Source organism: Anopheles merus, chromosome 3L (genome assembly GCF_017562075.2).
Source record: "Anopheles merus strain MAF chromosome 3L, AmerM5.1, whole genome shotgun sequence".
Taxonomy (NCBI): Eukaryota; Metazoa; Arthropoda; class Insecta; order Diptera; family Culicidae; genus Anopheles; species Anopheles merus.
The window spans coordinates 2,568,856-2,593,912 of NC_054085.1; the positions used below are offsets into that span (position 1 = coordinate 2,568,856).

General features: G+C 39.8%; 3 protein-coding genes and 1 long non-coding RNA gene across 5 annotated transcripts; 3 read left to right on the forward strand and 1 right to left on the reverse strand.

Annotated features, from left to right (window-relative positions):
* Positions 1 to 3,569: 3,569 nt before the first annotated feature.
* LOC121600284 (anoctamin-4) lies at positions 3,570 to 17,004 on the forward strand. The gene is made up of 12 exons (XM_041928731.1): positions 3,570 to 5,816; positions 9,199 to 9,722; positions 10,176 to 10,575; positions 12,973 to 13,278; positions 13,342 to 14,295; positions 14,386 to 14,550; positions 14,617 to 14,930; positions 15,041 to 15,180; positions 15,268 to 15,473; positions 15,591 to 15,696; positions 15,759 to 16,127; positions 16,323 to 17,004. Exons 1-12 carry the CDS (start codon positions 5,220 to 5,222, stop codon positions 16,439 to 16,441), a joined length of 4,200 nt encoding a protein of 1,399 aa, XP_041784665.1. The 5' UTR covers positions 3,570 to 5,219; the 3' UTR covers positions 16,442 to 17,004.
* A 443-nt stretch (positions 17,005 to 17,447) lies between these two features.
* On the reverse strand, positions 17,448 to 18,532 carry LOC121600285 (tubulin polyglutamylase complex subunit 2). Its single transcript, XM_041928733.1, has 3 exons — positions 18,350 to 18,532; positions 18,121 to 18,288; positions 17,448 to 18,055 (listed from the first exon to the last, which is right to left on the reverse strand). The coding sequence occupies exons 1-3, from the start codon at positions 18,426 to 18,428 to the stop codon at positions 17,466 to 17,468; spliced, it is 837 nt and encodes a 278-aa protein (XP_041784667.1). The 5' UTR covers positions 18,429 to 18,532; the 3' UTR covers positions 17,448 to 17,465.
* A 472-nt stretch (positions 18,533 to 19,004) lies between these two features.
* On the forward strand, positions 19,005 to 20,039 carry LOC121600105. Its single transcript, XR_006005781.1, has 3 exons — positions 19,005 to 19,299; positions 19,369 to 19,547; positions 19,662 to 20,039. It is a non-coding gene; the product is annotated as an uncharacterized LOC121600105 (long non-coding RNA).
* A 2,021-nt stretch (positions 20,040 to 22,060) lies between these two features.
* Positions 22,061 to 24,828, forward strand: LOC121599061 (alpha-endosulfine). 2 transcript variants are annotated; one of them, XM_041926555.1, is made up of 3 exons: positions 22,061 to 22,344; positions 23,201 to 23,307; positions 23,390 to 24,828. In XM_041926555.1, the coding sequence occupies exons 2-3, from the start codon at positions 23,236 to 23,238 to the stop codon at positions 23,705 to 23,707; spliced, it is 390 nt and encodes a 129-aa protein (XP_041782489.1). In that variant the 5' UTR covers positions 22,061 to 22,344; positions 23,201 to 23,235; the 3' UTR covers positions 23,708 to 24,828. The 2 variants fall into 2 exon arrangements, with proteins under 2 accessions (XP_041782489.1, XP_041782490.1); XM_041926556.1 differs by lacking the exon at positions 22,061 to 22,344 and adding an exon at positions 22,829 to 23,021.
* Positions 24,829 to 25,057: the final 229 nt, after the last annotated feature.

A 25,057-nucleotide genomic window follows, 5' to 3' on the forward strand; every position in this document is an offset into this window, starting at 1 on the left:
CTACCATAGGGGAAGTCAGGGTTGATTCGACACTGCGGGTAAGTTCGACACCTTGCCGTTTTTGTATTTATAGCACTTTTTGAAGAAAAAAACAAGTACATGTTATTTATGTCAACTGTTTCGAATATTTGAGTCACATTTCACTGATCAGAAACCTGTCAATTGTCAAAAAAAAACAAAATAAACACATGGTGGTTCTGATAGGCCGGGTAGGCTTAACTGAAGAAAAAAATAGTCGCTGGTTTGGAATCACATTGGCCGAGGTTCGACTTTTGGCTTTCGAGTTGGCAGAGAAAAATAAAATTGAACACTTTTCGATTTAATAAAAAAAAGAAGATTACTGGAAGATGGCTGCCAGGTTATTTTTTAAAGGAATCTTAACCAATCATTCCGTAAACCAGATGCTATCGCCGCAGCTTCTATTATATGGAGTCTGACCCGATGCTATTTGTAATGAAATTTTTGTTCTTGCTTGTAACTTAATTTCTTTCGCATATTTCAATAAAGTTTTGTGTTAATTTTTCATAAAATTGGTACGAAATACTTTGTTGTACAATGAAAACTACACACCATCAGAGATTTTATTTTAAAAGCTAGAACCAATATGTCAAAATCACCCCACAAGGTGTCGATTTTACCCCATCATGATGTCGATCTTACCCGCACTGCAGTCGTGACGCAACAAAAAACACACTTTTTTTATTTTTACCAAAATGTTATCAAAATCATACCAGGAACCATAGTTTCTCGTAAGATGACATAATACATAAAAAAGCTTTTTCGATGTCTACTAGTAAGTTTACATTGGTAAAAGTATTGCAATCAGGGGAAAACCTTAAGGTGTCGAAACTACCCCCAGTTCCCCTACATGTTGGTTATCAACCATTTCACGAGAGATTACGGCTTTTGTGTCTAGTATACGTCCACTTTGTTATCCTCCCTACTGTATCCCTCACTAACAATTGAACGTGTAAGATTGCCAGGATATACATGATTTGACGCATTCCATCTAATGTTGCGGAGAGGTGGCTCGATTTTTCTCGTATTGATTTGCCCAAGCTAATCTCACTCTTTGACGAATCTTTTGACTGCTCGAACTTCTTAACTTTTGACCATGCCGTCGATGATTTCTCTCAGTTTATACGAATGGCACTGAATGAATGCGTTTCCATCGAAAAGCCGTCGGGCCTGGGGTCACCCCACACTACGTACACTGAAAAGAGTGAAACGTGCTGCATATCGTAACTCGCGTGATCGAAGGAGTCCTACTTTGCGGGTTTACTACTACAGCGTCCAAGCAATTTATCGACGTTATAACAGAATCTGCCACCGCAGGTACCTACATAATATAAAAAAAAGCTGCGCGTGCATTCTCAACGCTTCTGGAGCTACGCAAACAATAAGCGCAAATCTTGCGGCTTTCCAGGTTTGATCTGCTACAATGGGAACTGAGCTTGCACACTCCCAGATATGTGCGATTTGTTTGCTACACGTTTTGAAGACACTTTTGTTCCAGACAACATGCACCCCGAGGCCCTTCATGCTGCACTTACTAACACACCTGCAGATGCACTTCATCCCATGCTACCGGTCGGTCCTACACCGCTAGCCCTTATTCCATCCCGACAGAGATCCTTAAAAAGTGCACTGCGTTGATTGCTCCGTTCGTTCTTCTTCCAAAATCTTCGCAAAATCGCTACGTTCATGCAACTTCCCTGTCTCTTGAAAGGTCTCATGGTTAACACCAATCCATTACATTGTTAGCGACCGTTAAGGCTCTGGCATCCCTCAAGGCAGCAATCTGAGAACCTTTCTATTTGTCCTTTACATAAATGATGTATCCACGATCCTTCCAGGGGATAATAACGTAAATAAATAAAGCTCTACGCGGACGACACCAAAATCTTTCAGCAAAACCAGGGCATTTCGACTACACGCTAAACGGGCAAACTTTGAAGGACTTGGGTGTTTTCGTAGACGCGAAACTTATGTTTGAGTAACACCTTGATCACGTTGTGACAAGATAAGATGCAGTCAATTGTTAGGATTAGTCGTTAACATGACTCGCGAGCTCTCTGACCCAATCTGCACCAAAACTCTTTAGTATGCTCTTATTCGTTCAGTGCTGGAATATGGCAGCGTTGTGTGGTGGCCCTCCTCTGCTCGGGGAGTTGCGCGTTTGGAGTCCATCCAGCCTAGGGCTACCCGTTTCGCGCTCCTTTCGTGGGGGAGCAACAATGACTACACGACAAGGCGTTTGTTGCTTGGCTTACCCCAACTCGACGACCGGATACGAAATGCAAGGTTGGCTTTCATCGTTGTGCTTCTCACTGGTAACATCGATTGTCGGCTTAGCTCTCGTCGATACAGCTATACGTGCCTGCAAGAACCCTCCGTCCTCGGGCGATGCTAGCTATCCCGGAGACCAGGACCACCTTTGCCACCCGAGACCCGTTCTTGCGCATATGTCTTGCTCTGGATGCGTCAGCTGATGCGTATGAGCCCGGCATGACGATAGCAAATGTGTTGAGTCGCATTAATTTTCTTCGCGTATCTCGTCTGAATGTTTAGCGTCCTTGTTATTGTTGTGTAAAAGCGTATGACTATATAAAAAATATATGCTATATTCGTACTGTACTCCTACATATATCGAGCGGGCTTATAAGGTTCGTCGATCATTTAATAAATATACAAATATACAAACCAAACCATCCATTTCAACCAACCAAACAGCATCACCAGACTCACACAACCATATGAGAAGAACCCACACACCAAACATCCATAGAACCCGACACTACACCTAAACTTGTTGCTATTACATTCAGCAGATTATAAGGATAAGGCTAAATGTACAGGAAACAAATCTCCTCAGAACAATATCTGTCGATATATAATGTATTGAAAATACGACCGAAGCCGTTATTATGTTAATTTAAATAAATAAAATAACAGTGCGCTCGCAAAATTGTACAATAGCACAAAATTGAAATTGTGTATAACACAATCCTGTGCGTACACAAAATTGTGCAGAGCACAGAATTGTGCGCGCACAAAATCACGCTTTAACTCAAGACTGAGCAATGGCACAAAATTGTGCTATAGCACAAAATTGTGCGGTGACACAAAAGTACTACCACTATTTTATTGAGGGTGCATTTGTGCTCGCGCACTTCACTGTGCTGTACGTGCGTGGTAGCACGGTGCTACTTGACCCATCACTACCTGCAATACATTTGAACCACATTCACAATGTTCCAATACAATATTATAGACCAGCTATAAACCTTACACTGTTGAGTCGACACTACGGCTTTACTAATGATTTCGTCGTTATGTCAATTTTATTTTCAAATTTTATATGTTTGCTGTTTACTTCCACACGAACACCAAGTTTTTGCAACTCAGTAATTTTACACTATACGTGTTATTATTTATTTCTATATTGTTCTTATTATTTGTGGTTATACAAATATTTCCACTACCGTTAACACGTGTCCTTTGCCGTCGTCGATGGGTAGGTCGCTGCAATTCATCATTAGTTTCAACACTCAGTACGCAGCCCACAAGCCGACAGGTTGGATGTGTTTCGTGTGCTAGAGAATTTGTTTGAAATAGGTTCATTCATTAGCAAGGGTTAAATAGTTATTTAATTTGACATGCGCTAACGACAGAAGTGTTCTCTAATATTTGTGAAAAGCTATCATTTTTTAATAAACTTTGACATGTGCTAATTACATCTTTAACCATCTTGACAAGGAACATACATCTTTTGAAGAATGAAATCAGTTTGATTAACAGTGTAAAGCATTGGTGCTATCCAAAGGTGTCGAAATAAACGTGTTAAGTGGTGGTTGAAAGTATGAAAACATATTCGTTATTCAACAAGAACAAAATTGTGTCATGAGTTATATGAACCACATTCGGCCATCAATCGTAAGGATAAACCTGCGAGTTCTACTAGAAAAGAAAAATCACATACATTATTTATTCACGATCGAACAAAATCGATAACGTTGCTGCTCAGGACCTTTCTTTAGGACCACCTGCTGTGCCTGTAACGGACAACATTGATGATGCGTGTTATCATCATGAAAACATGGGGTCCGTTCACGAAGGCATCACAAGGGTTCACAGTGGAACACATCAAAACAAAACATTGTGGCACACAGTTAAAAGATGCGTAGCGTGTTGACAATTCTACACACCATCAATTGGTTCCATTGGTGTGCGTAGCCCTTTCCGTATTGGTGTCACTATTATAGGACTGACCATCCTTAGGATCAAGCTACTTACTACCGATCCAGTGAATGTGGCCTTTACAGACGTTTCCCGGTGACGAAAGCACGTGTCGTCAGTTACGGCTAGCGAGCGCGGTAGGCCGATATGGCAATATTGATTCTAAATCAGTGACTGGAACGGTTCCGGAGAAAGTTGTTGGAGAACGAGGTAGATCCATTACGACATAGAGTAATGTTTCCGTGCCGACATGCAACCCAACACATTTATGGAACCACAACGAACAAGAGTATCCTCAGTTGGATGACGGTGGTCAAGCTAGACGAACGGCATTGTTCGTGAAGTGTTCCAAATGCATTCTGGATCATCGAAAGGGGCTTATGATTGACTTCAGAATCGCAAGTGTTAATGAAAGCCACAACATACCGCCACTATAATTATGTACTATACAATGTGCCAAATGTGTATTGCAACTGTGAAGAAGAATATGTATTTACGAATGCTTTAGTTGGTTTCAATGTTATTTAAATAAGCTTAATATTAGTTTCAACCTAATGAACGAACAAACTAAAAGTGAATATACCACACAAGCCTATGCAATTTTTCTATGCGTGGTATTCGAAATAAAATCATAAAAATCAAGGAAAAAATCATGACGTGCACTAACAAAAGAAATTGCAGATTACTGTTCATCGATCGATACATGGTAAATGTTTTATGAAGTAAATGCATTTGCTCCGCCCCGATGCGTGAATAACAAGGGCAAATAGATGTGATTGGAAAGAAAAGTAAAAGCAAGTTATATATGCAGTGTATCGCTAGTGTGATAGGACGTTATTGCTGATCAGTTTTCTGTTAATCATTTCGTGCAGTGGTGGCGAGTGTCATCCTAGCTGCACGCAATCAATTGCATGCAGCTAGAATAGTGAAAGAAGTGAAAGAAAAAAAAACAACAATTTCTTGAGACTACTGTTTCTGCGATGCACGAACTAAGATCACACAACTGTAGGAATTCTCGTGCTTTAAGTTACAACTTTAAGAAAACTACAGTCGAATGTAACGAAACGTCATACATTAGACAACATTCTAGTTGTTCCAGTTGTCATGTAGCTATAGAATCAAATATAGACAAACAACAAACCTGCCGATGTACCGATAATCAAACGAGCTACAATACACAAAATGGTTTACATTTGCACGTGCGTAACTCAGTCTTAGATTCCACGCGAAGAGGATCTCTTCCTTTGTACCACTGTCAGACAACTAATCATATGGCTACTACAAACAATGTAGAAGCCACCGACAGTTTTAATCATTGTGCTGTAACTGTTGATAATAGTGATAGCTTTGAAGTGTTAATGCCAAACTGTGTTGAGCAGAAAAAGGAACAGCCGTCCCGTGAAACCACCGTAGCGGAACTGCAAACGAGAGGCCTACGTACCGTACATTCCAGTCCTGTGGGAAACACTCGCTATCGGCGATACAGCCAGGACTCGTGCGCCCCGGCCTTCGAACGACTATCCGTTGCAAGATACGCTAAAAATGGTATACTTAGCGATAGCTGCCATAATATTAGGGTAAGAAACATTCTTGAAGTATAAGAAATATAGAGCATTTATTACTTTTTATAACAATGGTTATTTATACCCCTGATGGGCATTGAACCTAGTCTCGCATTGCATGCAGTGTACATTCACCATTACTGTACTTTTATTAACCTAGATATTATTCAGTTTTATTGACCAAGGTATTGCACAAAACAGTATATTTCGGTTTTGGTATTAAACATTCACATAAAAGCCTCAGTAGTACCTGATTATTTCGTAAAAAAATCGAATTGTTTTGGAGATGACAATTACTTGCTTAAGCATATCAAGCCTGGCAGAAGTTTTTCAATAAAAAATGTTTTTTATTTACAAAAACAATGTTAATGAGTATTTTTTAATTGAGTTATGTACATAAACCAAGCATTAAGAGTTTAATTCGCTGAAGTCACGTTTATACTGTATATACAAATTGCATAAAACATAAAATAGTTTTAAAATATTTTTTCTAGAGCATAGATAAAAAATGCCAAACTGTGTTGAGCAGAAAAAGGAACAGCCATGATTTTAATGGTGCTTTTAATGGCGAATCTCGAAACGTGAAAATACCTATACACATTTCAAACAATCCGAAAATATATGAAAAAAGCAATGATTATTGCTCGATAATCGAAATATTAAGAAGATATTTGGATTTGTTCGTAATATAAGACCGCGTTACAAAAATTATTTAACATTTTTACTAAACGAAAACTATAGAAACTCAGTTTTGGTGGCGAGATACCTGGTTCAAAGGCAACAGATACCGCGTTCAGGGTTAGGTACATGCATAATAACAGATCCCAAGCGCCAAATGATATCCGAGACTGCACGATGGATTCTTGTTTGATTGAACTTGCTGACATTTTGGACCATTCGTTAACTCGTATGACTTAATAACATGCCCGTCATAGGTTCAAACCCCGTGTGGACCGAACTACCATGTATTACAAATGATGTGTAGCATTGACCATCGTCTAATGGGTAAACGAATAGAGGCATTCCGTGTAACCAGACATATCGAGACAATTTCACGCAGTGAACGTGAAAAAAAGAGCCAAATCAACATTGCTGAAACATTGCTTGCCTAAATGTATGAACTAGTGGTGGGTCATACGATTGATTTCACGACCCGACCCGGAGTTGGGTGCGAGCCAGTCGGAATCGATTCCGACTCGTGGGTGCAGCGGATGCGCTAGGTCGGAGTCGGAATCAAATTCGAGACGAGACGGAGTCGCTCATGCTTTCTCGCACCTACTCATCAGTCGAGTCGACCCGAACTCGCTGCACCTGCGGGTAGGAATGAACCCACTTTGGCCCAACCCGACCCAAACTCGTTGCAACAAATGGGTCGGATTCGCTTATGCTTTCTTGCACCTACCGGAGTCGTTGCACCTACTGAACCTACTTGTACCTTTCAGGTCCACCCGAACGACTCCGGGTCGCTTACGGATGGCTCCGACCCGATAGGTTCGGGTTGACCCGCCCATCACTAGTATGAACCCAGCTTTCATCCTGTAAAATGCGTTAATATTCGATGAAATGCCGGTCTCATGGTACAGTCGTCAACTCGTACGACTTAACAACATGCCCGTCATGGGTTCAAGCCCCAAATAGATCGTGCCGCCATACGTAGGACTGACTATCCTGCTATGGGGGGAAATCAATAAGTCACTGAAAGCCAACCCCACAAGTGTGTTGGCAGGCCTTGACCGGCATCGGTTGTTGAGCCAAAGAAGAAGAATTCGATGAAATACAAAAATTTAAGCGTGAAAATATTTGCCGTGAAACTGCTTATTTTTGTATGATTGTTAGTGCCTGTTTTGTGATTGTTTTGTGCTGTTACAGAACGCTATGGAATGTAGAAGTTTAATTTGTCTGCTGGTAGAGAAAGTAACCGCCAATCAACTTCGCCAAATAAGTAGCATGCAGAGCATGACGCCTGTGCTCTTATGATGATCTTGATGATGAACATGCAAAATTCAGTTTAATGATAATGGTATCGATGATAATATTCCGCAAGTGTTTGATACATTTTATAACACATAATATTATAGTTTACATTTTTTTACATTCCCAGCTTAAGGTACGTTTTTCTCAAAATTTGACCTTGTATACACCAAAACATGGAATACTGCGTTTCTAACTATATTAACTACAATTACATTGATAGGTAATTAACGGATTATTGTAATTAACGTTTAATTTGCTCTATAACAAACTTCACAAACTTCTGTGACATTTGAATATGAACGAGGAATGGTAAAAAAACATGTTTAATGAAATGCAGATACTTGTGTAATTCTTCTTTCTGGCGTAACAACCCACGCGGTCATGGTGGCCTCTACAAGCTTTCGGGACTTATAAGTTAACCACGCAGCTGGATAAGTCAGTCCCTTGCTGCGGAATATCGGGTCCATATGAGTTTTGAACCCACGTTGGGCATGTTATTAACCCATGCGAGCTGCCGACTGTACCAATGAACCGAACAATTACAGAATCGATTGATATTAAGGTCTGATTTCACAATAATATATTTTTATGTTATATCATACGCGTAAAGAATAGTCCGATGATAGAGATAATATAAATAATGTATTTGTTTTATTTTGTATTCAGAAGTAACGAGGTTAATGCTGCAAAATAATAATTTAACGTACAATTTATTTGGGAATGGTACCGACCAATTGCCCTCTATTCTTATGTATTACTATTATTACATTTTTAAATCTCAGCCAATTCAGAACCAATAAGGATATGCAACGTGGAGCTAATATTAATATGTATAGTCGTGTACATCGATTAAATGTTGTTGTCTGTAAGATTCGGGACAATCTGTTACAAATTGTTAATGATCCTTTGTATACTAAACCATACTGATTATAATTTTTAATTAATCAGTATAATAATTTTAATTTAATTTTTCAATTTTTTATGTAGTGTGGCGCGTCCAAACAAAATTCAATAATATACAACCACTTTCAATGAATACATCGTTAAAGTAAAAGATCTTAGCATTATTATTTGTTAATTACTTTAAATTGCCAGCACAAAATTACTGTAATCAGAGCCGCATTTCTTTGTTCGAAGGTAATATGAGTACAAAGTATTGCCGTTTTAAGTTTTTGATTGTATTCCTAGCATGGCTATTGATTTTCGATTGCTTTGTTGGCCGAGTCCGTCAACATTCGATTGCCACAAAATCGATCTCATTGAAACGTAACGATAAATTCCACCTTGCTTACTTGAGAACTTTCCGGAGCTATGCTAGAAAACGGGCAATACGCTGACCCGATTTCAATCGAATATGCACCAATAATTTCACGTGTGAGCCGTACTTACTCTGTGCCATTTCCATTATTTTCCCTTCCCGCAGCAGATGTCCCATCAACATCATGCATCCATGCGACATAGCACGGACAATTTAAGATCTATTAATAACCACCAGGGCTCCATTACCACAGGACTTCAACACAAGCGCGAAGGGAGTGAAATGGCAGCGGTTGATACTGGAACCAGTGTAGGTCCTGATCTGACCAATCACGGAAAGGCAAAATATTTCATGCATCGCATGACTGCCCAAGACTTGGGAAGCGGTCTTGAACCATCTTCCTCTCAGGACAGTACAGCCTCGCCGAGCTCGACAATTCCACCGAAGTCGCTTGAAGTTGTAGTAGAAGCTGACCCAGCCACCATCAACGGGTATGAGGGAATGGTCAACGGAGGTGTATCGTCTGCCAGTCCGAAAGATAAAAGCTTCATTGATAAATTACCTCCCTTGGAAGATATTATGGAAAGCCCCTTGCTTAAGACACCGGTTGAGAAGTGGCTCCAGACCGAGGATCGACTGTCCCGTGAGGAGGTCGCTCCACCATATGGTACAGAGGAGCACAGTCGTAGGTAATTCCACGGTTTGTTGATTTTCTATTGAATTTCCAAAAAGTGCACTCAATGTGTTCAGTGGCCAGTTTTTCCAAGAAAGTTTTAGGCAAGCGCATACAAGTTAAACAATAATAATGGACGCTAAGCTCGATCTAACACACAAGAACGAATGATGATTTCAAAACCATTGTTTGATAATCATGGTGATATAAATACTACAAATAACGTCAGATTTCAATCATCATAAAGTCGAATAATCAAACGTTGGATATTGGGTAACCAAGACCAGGAGTTTTTCTTTTCTTATTGATGTTTCGAGTGTTTTTTTTTTAATTAGATGTCTGTATTATCTATTGCTTTTCTTGTTTATATATTTTGTTGGTTTGTCTGTAATAATAAAATAAATAACACTTCTAATTGGCAATGTTATTGATGTGTTGTCGTATTAACACTGTTGCATTACATATTCAGTCCCGATCTTTACAGCAATCTATTTGGTCCAAAAATAAGTGCCAGTGAAAACATACCTGGTACCCCGATGGATACGCCAGACATTGTATCAGAATTCAATAAAAGTTTTAACTCCAGCACAACGAGCATCATCAACGAGCGACGACGATCATCCTCCAAGCTTCTCGGGCTGACCAGTGACCGTGATCCAACTTCAGTGGGTGGAATAGGAACGGGAACGCACAACTCCTTAAGCGATCAACTGACTGGAGGAACCACTCAAGGTGGCCAAGGTTTCGGTGGAACGAGCGTGGATAAAAATAGTTCCCTTGGAAAAGGAAGCTTACGAAATCTGCTCAAGTTACGCAAAGCTTCCGACCAGTCACAAGATACGCGCCGCTCCAGTCAGCAGGATAAAGAGGTAATTTTATCGTGAGCTCTAACAATCGCTCGTGATCAGACGTCATATGTGTGTCGCAAATGATTACTTGAAATTTATCATAACTGCTGCCCTTAAAGCAATATAAATATCCCTCACCCAACCATAGGATGCGGAAAGGTGGAGTTCTATTATTAGTATCCGAGCATTGCGTTCCGCACGAAAAGTGCACACCGGGTTGTTCTCAGTCTTTGTTACGACTTGGATTGGTTTTTTACATTACGTAATACTGTAGAAGTGATAAAAATAGAAGATAAACTAATGTCGTTTAAACAAAAAAGGACGAAATATTTGATTGAAAGTGCTAAGTGCTGCCTTAGAAAAGACTTTATTTCATTACGATAATAGCAAAAATCAAGGTCCAGCTATATCTCAACTGTAGTCTAGATCTGGTCTGTTATAGATACGACTCGCGAGAACTTTTGAAACTTTCAAATTTAAATGACGAAATAAAAATAGCTCCTCCATTTTTTGTGAAGAGATATGACTCTAGATAGTCGAAGTCTATCTCAGAGAGAATCTTCTTCTTCTTTGGCACAACAACCGTTGTCGGTCAAGGCCTGCTGCTAGTACCCACTAATGAAGTGAGCTTGGCTTTCAGTGACTTATTGTTACCATAGCAGGATAGTCAGTCCTACGTATGGGGGCACGGTCTATTCGGGACTTGAACCCATGACGGGCATGTTGTTACGTCGTACGAGTTGACGACTGTACCACCAGACCGGCCAGAATAACCCTCTGAATATGCTGTTTAAAATAACTGTTTGAACAACATAGTAGGAGGATACAAGCTTTCTCGTTAAATAGAATGTAGAATTTAGAATAGAAGAAGAATGTTTTTTGTTTGGCCATAACTACGGAAATTCCTTACTGATGGTATTTTTCTTTACTTATTTTTTTTGATATATTATGAATTATATTCTTCTTCTTCTTTGGCTCAACAACCGATGCCGGTCAAAGCCTGCCAACCCACTTGTGGGGTTGGCTTTCAGTGACTGATTGATTTCCCCCCATAGCAGGATAGTCAAGTCCTACGTATGGCGGCACGGTCTATTTGGGGCTTGAACCCATGACGGGCATGTTGTTAAGTCGTACGAGTTGACGACTGTACCATGAGACCGGCTAAGAATTATATTACTTAAGTATATAGGAATGAATGAAAGGTTATGGAAATTTCGATAAGTATCCATCAGAACAGAATTTTCATTCAAAAAGAAGCGAAATCAATATCATTTTTTCGTTACACTAAAGGTAAAATTCTAAATTTATCATGATAGACATATCCCGTGAAACCGGTGTGCAAAACATTTAATCAGATACTTTAGTTGGAAGTATAATGAGAAGTATCAATTATGGCTGACAAACAAAAGAAACTCAGTGAAGCAAACTGACAGCGATAGATAACTAAAGAATCAACAGAAAAGTTTGGAATAATTAGCATATCAAATTCGTCTATGATTACAACTTTCGATGTATTAAAAAAACATGTGCATCAAATTATGCAACAAAATCAAACATTCAACCGTATTTATGAAAATTCTTGATGTGGCGTCATAAGCTACATTATAACTAAGCTCCAGCTACAGTCACTAAAAACTAAAAAAAAAAACAATGAGACACAACTCCGACAGCACACTGATGATTCTCTCAATTTTTTGGGAAGCTTCTTCATATGAAGTGTCATAAAATGAATCAAAATATTTGAAATCTCGTTACAAACATCTATTGGATTACTAAGGGCTAGGTATTCGTTAATAGCATAGCACTTATAAAATAGTCAGTACGATGCATAGCTCTGAAAATCTATACTAAAAACTATTTGATTATTCTAGTTGGTTGTTTATAATGAAAAGAGATAAAAGCTTTTCATTCGAAAATGGGGAATTTGTGAAAACTTTAAGCAAATCATGTAGAACATGCCATATTTTTCCTTTGAAGAAGCATTATATTGATGTAATTTTTTAACGATTACACGTATATTCATTCCATTAATGCTCATTATGTGTTTAAAATAAATGTTTTATATCCTAAAAACAAACATTTATCAAAAGTGCTGCGTTCATGTTGTAAAACATATTGTTATAACATTTTGAATTTAAAAATTCTCTTTTGATAAGGTAGTCCCAAAACTATTTCAAATGGATATTATGGTGCATTTATTTCGTTTAGTATGTTCTCGAACACTTCTCGCCAAGATGAATATCAGAATGTAGGTAGTCCCCTTAGATACGCAGTACTTATACGAAGATTCGACCTTTTTCAGTCCCCATTAATAGTGTATCTCGAAGACCAGCTGTACTTTCAGAATCAATAATGATATGAATATCAATTTTAGAAAACTAGGAACAATATCGCAATTCTGATGATTTTTTTTTCCAGGGACTGGATCCCGAGTCTCTTATGTTTCGTGATGGACGGCGAAAGATTGACATGGTACTGTGCTACGAGGAAGATGATCAAGGTGTTATGACCGAGTTGGAAGCTCTGAAACGACATCAGCGCAAACTGTTTCAGGAAAATCTCATCCGCGAAGGGTTGGAATTCGAGGTGGAGGACAAGGCACAAGCCTTCGATGGCAAAACATACTTTGTCAAAATTCACATACCCTGGCGTACGGAATCCCGTTATGCAGAGGTGATGAATTTAAAGCTACCTGTAAAAAGATTTATTACAATTAGCGTAAAGGTCAGTATGAGCTGAGATGGGAATCACGAAGTTGGGCTGCATGATTTTGTTTGTATACTACAGGAAGAGGAAACTGCACTTCGCCGCCAACAAAATAAAATTCTAAACTACTGGAACAGGTTCATGTCCATGACCGAGTACAACCACGAACGTATCGAGAAGGAGCCTTCCTTTTACTCTGCAACGGCCAACGGAAACCCGGAGGAACAGTTCATCGTAAAGGATCGTTGCACATCCTACACCAGCGCTCAGCGCAGTCTGATAGTTATGCAAATCCTGATGAGAACAAGGTTTGACGAAACGGAGAAAGTAAACAACGTTGGCATTCGTCGGCTGCTGAACGATGGTACCTACCTCGCCTGTTTCCCTTTGCACGAGGGTCGCTATGATAAAGACCATTCGTCCGGTGCGCTATTCGATCGACGGCTTCTTTACCTCGAATGGGCAAGACCGATCAAGTGGTACAAGAAACAGCCCCTTTGCCTTGTGCGAAAATATTTCGGCGACAAAATTGCCCTCTATTTCAGCTGGCTGGGTTTCTACACCAAAATGCTGTACGCACCGGCCATAGTTGGGCTGTTCTGTTTTCTGTACGGTCTTGCCACGATGGACTCTAGTGATAACATTCCAACAAAAGAGATATGCGACGAAAACGGACCAGGCAAAACCATGCTATGCCCGTTGTGCGATCGAGCATGCAGCTATCAGCAGCTTCATGAGTCTTGCTTTTTCGCACAGCTCACCTATCTCTTTGACAATCCGTCCACCGTGTTCTTTGCGATCTTCATGTCGTTTTGGGCAACCACTTTTCTGGAGTTGTGGAAGCGAAAGCAATCAGTGTTGGTGTGGGAGTGGGATCTTCAGAATATTGAAAATGAGGAAGATATGCGACCAGAGTTTGAAACTACCGTCAAGACGTTCCGCATAAATCCGGTCACCCGAGAAAAAGAACCTTACATGCCGACGTGGACCCGAGCAGTCCGCTTTGTAGCTACATCTAGCGCTGTTTTATTCATGGTATGTAACATGTGTGACCATGTGAGGAGTTGAAATGGAATGATTAAATATCTATTTGTATTTCTTAAATCTTTTCGCACATTTTCGCAGATTTCGGTAGTTCTTGGAGCTGTTCTTGGAACCATCATTTATAGAATTTCGCTCGTTTCGGTCATCTACAGCGGAGGGGGATCATTTTTTCGAACGCATGCCAAACTGTTTACAACCATGACTGCGGCGTTGATCAATCTTATCATCATCATGTTGCTCACACGTGTAAGTGCATCACATTTCTACTATCTAGCAAAGATCACTTACTCTTATGATCTTCGAACTGAACAGATATACCATAAATTAGCCCTGTATCTAACCAATATGGAAAATCCGCGCACTCAAACAGAATACGAAGACTCCTATACAGTGAAAATATTCGTGTTTGAGTTCATGAACTTCTACAGTTCATTGATCTATATAGCATTCTTCAAGGGACGCTTCTATGACTATCCCGGCGACGATGTGGCCAGAAAAAGTGAATTTCTTCGGCTAAAGGGCGATATTTGTGATCCAGCTGGATGTCTCAGTGAGCTTTGTATTCAGCTAGCTATCATTATGGTCGGCAAACAATGCTGGAACAACTTTATGGAATATTTTTTTCCGTAAGTATAGACTTCATGGACTTCATACAAATGGAGTTCACATTTACTAGTACGTGCCTTCCAACAGTGTTCTGATAAGTTAGCCTCTCCACTCCTTTACCATCCGTTAGTGCCTTTTACAATTGGTGGCGTCGGCGAAAGCACAAGCAGCTTACAAAGGATGAAACCCATTTGCACATGGCATGGGAACAGGACTATCATTTGCAAGATCCAGGAAAATTAGCTTTGTTTGACGAGTATTTGGAAATGAGTATGTACTGCAGAGCTTGCGTTTAAAGCTTTTAAACGAAACTGTATTCTTGGTTTATCATGCTTTTTTGTGTGTATTTCTTTTTAGTCGTTCAATACGGATTTGTTACACTTTTCGTAGCTGCTTTTCCATTGGCGCCCTTATTTGCACTACTTAACAATATTGCTGAAATTAGGCTAGACGCATACAAAATGGTAACACAATCCCGGCGCCCACTCGCAGAGCGTGTCGAAGACATTGGGGCTTGGTATGGTATATTGAAAATAATAACGTATACAGCTGTCGTGTCAAATGTGAGTATTGCATTTGAAACCCAAATATGGTAGAATAAATTCTTCATTCTCCACAAAGCTTAGGAGAGTAGCAAATATGTTAGTTATTATTTCGTTTAATGTTTATTTCTATAACAGTCATTTGTTATTGCTTACACTAGTGACTTTATCCCACGAATGGTCTATAAGTACGTGTACTCACCACAATTTTCGTTGCATGGATATATTGAGCACTCGCTTTCAAGTAAGTAACAAATACAAAAAAGTATCACAAATAAAAGCTACAGGTCTGATTTCTTTGGGCAGCATTCAATACCTCCGACTACAAAGAGGAATGGGGTACTAAGACGGAGTCGGACCCGGACACTTGTCAATATAGAGGGTATCGTAATGGGCCAGATGCTGACGAGCAGTACGGGCTTAGTCCACACTACTGGCACGTGTTTGCAGCGCGTTTGGCGTTCGTTGTTATATTTGAGCATATTGTATTCGTTCTAACTGGCATTATGCAATTCATCATACCGGATATACCAATCGAAGTAAAGACACAAATCCAACGTGAACAACTCCTTGCGAAAGAAGCCAAATATCAGCACGGATTGAAGAAATCTCGTGAAACCGATTATGAAGAAATTCTACATACACTTCGCGAACAAAGTAATAACAGCAGACAAGGTAATTGCAAGTGATGAACATGAATGTGTGAACATATTTTCGTATGCCAGCATATTTTAGACATTGTATTATTTTGTTATAGGTTCTCGTGATCTTCATTACCCCTGATGTAATTTAAATTTTTGCTTGGATTTTGCTTTTTTTTACTGCGTTTGGGTAAAACTGGTCAATAATTCAATACCATCTGTCATACAGGAATGCGGGGCAGCTGGGCACGCCGTCTAAGCAGACTCAGCGATGGACTTGACGCTCATGTTGAAGTTCCCAACCGGCCAAGGCACTCATTAGAATCAACTGTTTGGGAAGTTACCTAGCATTAGCTGCTGCCTTTGTTCGTCTGACTCAGGCAGATTGACGAATGGATGATATCATGATCAGAAACACACTTTAGTTGTAAGATAAAAGTTGTCAACACTACTTACCCGTAAATCACTACGTACTTACACACTATTTACACAAAACCAATCAATACGTAAATCGTATCACGTAGTAGTACGAAACGATTACGTTAAAAACAAATGAATTAATTTGGCGATTTTCTGTGCAACAATTCATATATTTTATAGGTAAAAGCTTATAGGCATCGTCTATGAAACAAAATTACTTTAATTAAACATATGTGTTTTTATTTTGATAACAGTACAATTTTTTTATTATTCTTATGGCGAAAAGTATCTAACCACTGCGCAAAAACGTGTTCAACAATTCATCTCCATCCGAGACTGAAATCTGTGAAGGTGCTTTATTTCTACTTATATGTTTATATGCGTACTTAAAGTCAGAAAGAATTTGGGGCGGTCCCGTGGTACAGATGTCAACTCGAACGACTCAATAACATGCCATGCAAGGATTTGACTATCCGGCTGCGTGGTAATGAATAAAGTCTCGAAAGCCTGTATAGGCCGACATGTCCGAGTAGGACGTTACGTCAAATAGAAGAAGAAGAAGCGTACCTTAAAGTCAATGATTAAATTGGAATGAGATTTCATATGTTACAATTGTATTTTTTACTTTTTTTTAAAGCAAGCAAGAGAATAATGTAACATCTAAGATAAAAAAAGCGTACAACAACCGAATGATACTTGGGCGTATTGAAAAGACACATTGCTAACGGAAATCATGTCTTGATCTCTATCGAATGCTTCATTGCCATCGAAAATCGATCGTCAAGCATTGGTTTCACATCGTCATTCATTACATCAGGTATCTATATTCTGACAGCGTGAACTTGTTTGTAAAAATTGTAAATTGATTTAGACAAATATATGAAACTCGAAATACAGTTACAGCGTTGTGACAATGCAAATAGTAGTGAAAATATACCCTTATACAAAGTATCTAATTATTCAATCGCATTTTCTGTGTCTGACGCGAGCAGCGAAGCTTTGTCCGAAACACGGCCGGATCTAGTACATTATATGGTGGATTCTCATTAATGCAAACTATATTTTTAAGCCTTCGATTATCGTTTTTCTCTAAAAGATGTGGTGCTAGTAGCAGGAAGAGTTGCTCAGTCCAAGCAGGCAAACCACAGCTGGAGAAGCACAGTTCCCAGTACGGTAGCCCCAAATGAGCAATGCTCATTCGCAAGTACTCGGTGAACGATTCTGCAAGAAATTGCCACCGTAAAGAATTTGTCTCGAGGAGAAATATTTTTGGGCTTGAACTTTCCGGCGTTTCGTACACAAGGCACACCTTGGCCAGGTTTGCAATCGTGCTGAGCTCAAAAATTTTGCTTCTTGAATTCAAATTAAGGTGATCGAGGTTTCCCGAGCTAAGATCGACGTAATTCGATTGCCGGATGATGGGCGGAACTGTGAGAGTCGTATTTGGACTAACGGTTAGGATGGTGTCAATGTTGTCCCTAACCAAAGTTATCTGTATTAAATGTGGAAAGTGTATGTGACCAACACGTCTTACATCATTGGCTGGAAGTAAAGAAAAGAATTGGTAAATGAATTCTGCTGGAATATAAATATTATTCAATACTCACGGGAATATTGGTAGCTCCAGTAAAAATTGAATCCATCCGTAGAAAGATAAAACCGCTTCATGTCGTCCGGAAGATAAACATTGTGCCTCGATTCCCATGCCGTAACTTGAGCCTTTTCGCATGGCAGCCGTTTCTCGAGCGTCACGTTGGTTATTCTTGGAATATTATCTACAATGGAAATAAATGAGGTATAACGAACGCAACCTCTTTTCCATGACTAGTGACCTACTCAACACTTTTGCTAATCCCAAGGAAAGGTTTTCGTAAAACATATCTTCCGTATCATTTCCGATTTTAAGACTGGCCATTATGAAAGAAATCGACCTAAGGACACTAATAAACAGTAAAATGTGAACGTTGCTAAGGTAACCAGTGAACTTAAAAGGTATCGCAATGTGCGTGACATCCAAACCACAGTCTACATACTGATACACACGCCTTATTTGAAAATCGGAATAACATTCCAAACACTGTAATCTGAAGTGATTATTAAGTCTTTCCGTACGTTTCTAATAATAATTTTCCCCGGAACTTTAGAGCGACCAGGAAAATTCCTTTATATTTTTATTTCGCTTTTTCAACGAATTGTAAATTGAAATTTTGAGCAATTGCAATTGTTCGAATTTGTTGCTTGAGTGCAAATAATACGGAAGTTATTTTCTTGATACTCGCATTTCGAACTTCATGCGTTTTAAAAATGACCCGCAAAGCATGGCGAGGGTTTTTGACGTTCGAAAATAGGTTTATTTCGCTCATTTTCTCTAGCCGTCCTTTACTCGCTTACAGTGCTCGTTTCGAGGTGAGCTTTTGTGTCCCCGCTCCCACTTCGCTTCAAGTACTTCGTCCAACTTTCCATATGCCTTTCGTTGTGTTGGTGTGTATGTTGTCGCTCGATTTGTCGTGCCGTCTCTTTCGCTCATGTGGAAGTGTGAAAAAAACGTTAACAAACTAGGTGATGATGTGAATAAGATATGCACAATTTTGTTGATATTTTGCATTCAAATTGACTAGAGTTTAGTGAAAATGATATTAAAATTATGAGTAAGGACTGTAGGAATGCTGCGCAACGCCGTTTAAACAACAGATTAACAACGGGTGCTATTCTTCATCTAGCAGATGAACAAAAAGTAATGGTGTGCGACAAGAGTGACGCTGTAGGAGATGATTTGGAAGCGGCAGGTATGTTTTATTAGTTCGGTATTGTTACACGCTACGCTTACCTGGATGTGTTTGTTTGTTATAATGCAGCCAACCTTCCACCGGTATTTCCACCGTCAACTGTATGGCGGAACAAATCCGGCGCTAAGAGAGTTTTTGGTATGCCAGGAGAATCGGAATGACTGCAAACATGAGTTTCCCACGTCGTCATTTACCGGCATTCACATAGATGGAAAGCAGGAAAGACACCGATAAGCGGAGAACCACAGGTAGCTTCCAATATGTTTTGTAAGGGCTGTACTCTGTGTTCTGTGAAATGAAGCGTCATTACATACAGATATGTGCATACTTTTGGTTACATTTTTGCCTAATCTTTCTTTTAGATGGACTGCTTACGGTTGAGCTCATCTGTTTGCGATATTCAAGTGTTGCTGCTCTACTAAACCCAGTCCTCGAGCTTGCTGTGCGATTCTGCGCACAGCGCCGTACGTCATGTGGCATTCAAGCACTCTTTTGACAACGCATGCGTCCGCTATTCAATTACTGGAAATATCCGTCAAAATATCTGATTCCATCCTTCAATGGTTAATCCTTTTTTCGATACAACATGATCGAGCAAACCGTCAAGTCCAATGCGTTTGAAAAAAAAACGTGCGTAGAGAAATCATGTAATGAGAACTCCGGACACATGCTTTGTCAAAAAGGTGCTTAAGTGCGCCGTGATGTACGGCCTACTGGCATCACCCTCTTTGTGATGTTCGGCTAGCGTCGACCCGAAAGGTATAATTCCCAAATAGCCAGAATTGCTTAAGCAGCTCATTTTGGCACGCTAAAGATCGCTGCTCTAATTCGCCTTTTGCAGTAGATAAACAGCATCAAAGTTCTATGTGGGTCTTTCAAACAGCGCCTAAGCAGCTTCCTTATTCCACGATGCCAGGGATTATTTTTCTTTGTGTTTTATTTTCAAGCAAGCGTCATCGATGAAATAAACAACAAGATTTGTTTCGTTTAAACACATATGTATATTTTTAAATCTATTGTATTGATGATTAACACAAAATTTTACACAATTTACTGATAATTCACAATCACTTCACTCAATATTCATTCTTCAATTAACGAATCTAACTTGTGCAGCAGCAATGAGATTATTGCCGGCGTCCGTGTTTGACACTTTGACAAGAGCCAAAGTTGTACCGATGTCATACTTAAAAAAGCTATAAAGTTCCACCAAGTTCAGTACCCTTTCTTAACAAGCCTTCAAGTTCCACCATGAACCCTACACATAGTACTAATCAGCCGCAAAGTTCCAAAAAGTACCATGTGCCTGTTAAAAAGCTCCATAGTTCCGCAAAGTACCGTCTATCTCTTAATCAGCCACAAAGTACGACATCGGAACGATTTTTCGTTAAACAGCCCTAAATCAGTTATAAAGTACGAGCTGGCTATTTGGGATTAGATTCAGCATGTGCAAGCAAGCATAAGCAATGCAGCCCCCTGGTTCAGCGAGTTTGAATCAGATTGGACCAAAGTAGCTTCAAGAGCCGACCCGACTCGCTGCACTAATGTGGCAAAGTCGCTTATGCTTTCATGCACCAATCGACACGAACTCGTTGATTCCGACTCCGACCTAGCGCACCTGCTTCACCCACTGGTTGGAATCGATTCCGATTGGCACCCACTCGACTCCGGAAAATGAATCCTTTGTCCCACCACTAGTTTTAACATGTCCAGAGTATTTGATATCTTAATATTAGTGGTGGGATACGAAGTGAACTCGGCGGTTGGACTAAGTGGGTGGCACAGCCAGGGGTGGACGGAGGCAACCAACAAACTGGAGAACGGTTGACACCCTTCTTGGCATGTCAACACGGTGTGGTCAACGATGAATAAACCACCAAAGAAGAGGAAAAAAGAGGAAGATTTCTCAATTATATTTACTCTTGATCCTTTTCTGTATCTTGTTTAAAGAGGAAAATCGTGCTGGCAATTTAAATTAAAATATATATTAAACAGTAAAATTTTACAAAAATGTCCTTCAACTTGTTCACTTGTGGATAATGAAAGATTTGACAAACTTGAAATGAACTTGAGGAAAAGTAGGTATTTCTTATCCGATAAGTGTATGGCATGTAAAATGATATTGCCACCGGAAATGCAAAGCAGTGTTGCCTGTTGTCTTGGAAAGAATAACAGGCCGAAGTGGTAAAATCTTCCGCAACCTTGGTACCGGAAAGAAATCTGGAACCTTTTATATATATATTTAAATATCACATATTATTTTCATACATGGAATGGAATCCGATGATCATGCATGCAAAATGTTAATTTTATTTCTTATTTGAGTTTCACCCACACCTACGCTCGTTTAATATAGAACATCGATTATCTGATGGGCGGATTATCCGTCGGACGGCGTAACCGTGCGCATAAATGTGACAGCTATTCAAACATACGGCGAAAATTTACAGTGATAGCGAAAAAAACTTGATGTGCAGCCCTGTAATGTCTAGTGGTATTTTCGAAATTCATTTTTGTTAATGAATAGTTGTTAAACCTATAGTTATTGATTAAAATAATATTCTACTAACGATTTATCGATTAGTTCAAAGTGAATTAGTCATAAAACTAGTGAATTTAATCATTTTTGTATGAATTTGACATTTCTTGGACGATTATCCGTGCAAATCGATTAACCGGCCACCGTCCGATCCCGAGCTGCCCGGATAATCGACGTACTACTATACTTACAAAAAGCATCGCCAGCGAGGGGAAATCGCACCGATTTGGAGCGTTGGTGAGCTCACGAAAACCGGTTTTTGACCTGCGGGAACGCTTGCTCGAAACGTCAAAAACCGTCACAACTATTTTCGGTGCCCGCTTAAAAAAACGCCTAGCAAGAGAACTAGAACAAGAGTGCGAAAAAAAATTACGCGACGGGAATCACACAGCGTATTGCGATATTATTCTATAGAACCCGATCACAGTTGGTAATTCTACCTTGTATGATCAACAAAATTGCCGTGCGAAGAAAATAATCATCTACATTGTACATACGATCTTAATGTAAGTAGAGTGCACGGTAAATACTCAACATCTGTATGTGGAAGAAAACAAGCTTACGGCATCCATATCGTTCGCGTCGTCCATTGCCGTTTCGTATGCGTCCTGCATGTCCGTCCAGTGTGTGTGTGTGTGGTTGAAACATGTTGAAGGATATCTCTAAGCAGAGCTGACTGTTCGAAGCGTTCTGATTGGATAAAACTTTTTTTTTGTGTAATGTAATTTTGTTATCCTAGCTGTGGTATTAATCTTGAATAAATAACACAATATAAGAGGAGTAACTTCAGTGCTCAGGAAAAAAAACAAAGTGAATTGCTAAGTTTGTGCTCCTCGCCATGCTCATCTGCCGATAAAACTCTACGCAGAAAAGATGTGTGGTTGTTCAATAATCAATCGAAAATGTTGAGATCAAACGAACACAATGCTCACACCAGTTTGCATTTTGGAATATATAATTAGAAAAGTAGTTTAGTCGAAACAAACACAGCACAGTGCACAGTTTGCCCTGACTGCACAGTAGCTAATTGAAGCGTGCAACACTGACATAAAGCTACCGTTCCAAGGATATCCATTCTCAATGCCCTTCAGTAGTCGATTGCCGAGTGTCGAATGGATACAATTCACTGTTTATTTTTTATCGAACCCTGTATTTGACCAAAACTAAACTTTTTTGTCGAGAGGTTAGATGTTAGAAACGTGTAAAATTCTATCCTGCACATGTCCAAACATGTTTTGATGGGTTTTTGCTTGTTTTTTTTTCTTCCTATTGGAAAATAGATTATTTCTTCCTTTCATAAGAAGCAGCGTATAGTGCAGGTTGTCACATGCATGTTTATAATAATGCGTGCTTGTTTTTCAGCTGTAACAGAAGCTGTTCAGAGCATCACAAGCATCATGAGCGCTGAGGAAAGCACAGAACAGCAGACCGCTATTGCTGAGGTAGCAGAAGATCAGCAATCTGAGGATGTAAGTAATTCTTTTAAATTTTTTTTCGTTATTTGCAAAACGTGACCACCCTTATTTCACTATTTGGCAATACGCATTACAGACCCCTCAGGAGCAACAACAGTCGGTCAGTGAGCTGGAAAAGCAGGAAGAGGAAAAGATGAAGGCCAAGTACGGCTCAAACGTTGGTATGGGCGGTCCGCGCGGATTGGGCGGCCATTCTGCGTTTCTGCAGAAGCGCCTACAGAAAGGTCAAAAATACTTCGACTCCGGCGATTACCAGATGGCCAAACAAAAGGGCGGCGGTGTAAAGCAGGTGTTTGCGAACAAAGTTCCAACTGGTGAAGCGATACCGACTCCCGAAACGGTGCCGGTGCGAAAAACGTCCATCATTCAGACCTGCAACAAGTTTCAAAGTTAAAGTTTCAGCAATGTTTCCAGTGATCTTGTGCGAATGAGTGATCGTGGGTAGAACGTGGGGGAGCGGATGTTGTACGGTGAAGGGGAAGAGCTGCCGGTCAGTTGTGGATGGGTTGACGGAATGGAACGTCACAATGCTGAGTTTTGAGAAGGGATTTGGCGAGAAGAAAAACAATACTGTACATGAACGTACACAATGTCACCAGCGAATGCTGTGTAACACACTACTACGTCCGTGGTGTTTCTTTTTCTATTGTAAGGAATTGTTGTAATTTCATTATTTCCCGGTGTCTTGATTTTTACTGCGATTCAAATGCTATCGGACCCGTTTGTATCACCAGTGTTGAACGAAAGCAAAGCATCTTATTAGGACCGAAACGTCGTCAAACTTAATCTAGTGCAGCTAGTACCACTAAAAAAAGTGCATTGATTTAATCACGGTCAATATCTAAAAATCGATGAATGAAAGTTAAAACAAAAAAGTTCAAATATGTTCTCCCTTTACAGTACGATTACGCTCCCCCGCCTTTGCTGCGTTATTGGTAAATATATCTTTAATAATTGGTAATGTACTTGTAATCCTCAGTGAATAGTTCACGGGAATGTTGAAGCAGAATAACATGTGCGACATACTGTTGTAGGATTGAGGACCGAATGTTAGCTGAAAGTTCTAACCCCGACGGTGTTCGTATGCTATTAGGTGTAATGTGTGTTTAGGTAAGCTAGCGAGAGAGAGAGAGAACGTCGTGCCAGGATCCACCAATCTACATCTCCGTCATACGCAATTCACCTCCCCACGAACCCGCCCTCCCTTTCCCACTCTCTTTCCATCCTCAGAATAACACATGGACCTCCACATCATACTAGCTTTCTAAGTGCTACGCATAGGAAGCAACAATGTTCGATAAAAATGGATAAAATCAGCAACGATTATATGTTCATAGGCGTACGCATTTTTAACACAAATGCACGGGGTCGTATTTTGTAGGGAATGGATTGGATTGAAACACACTCACAAATAATAAAAAAAACTGATGGTAACAGGTATTTTGTTAAGCAATCTGACTTTATCGATGCATTGTCAATGGAGAAAAATACATAGATATGTTGGAGCAAATGGAACATTAAGTTTCTTAAAATGATTTTGTTTCTATTGACGGGTTATTATAGTAGTTTCTGCAGTGGCGCTGGGTGCAGTCAGATGGATCTGCCTGACTGATTATTTCTTCTACCTTTAGTCCTAACAATGTAATTCCTATGCATATGGGATTTGGCAGCGATGCCTTGAAGGAGAAGAGCGTGTTTAGTTAATGTTTTGCTGTGGTTCTATTTTGTGATATCAATAGAAAAA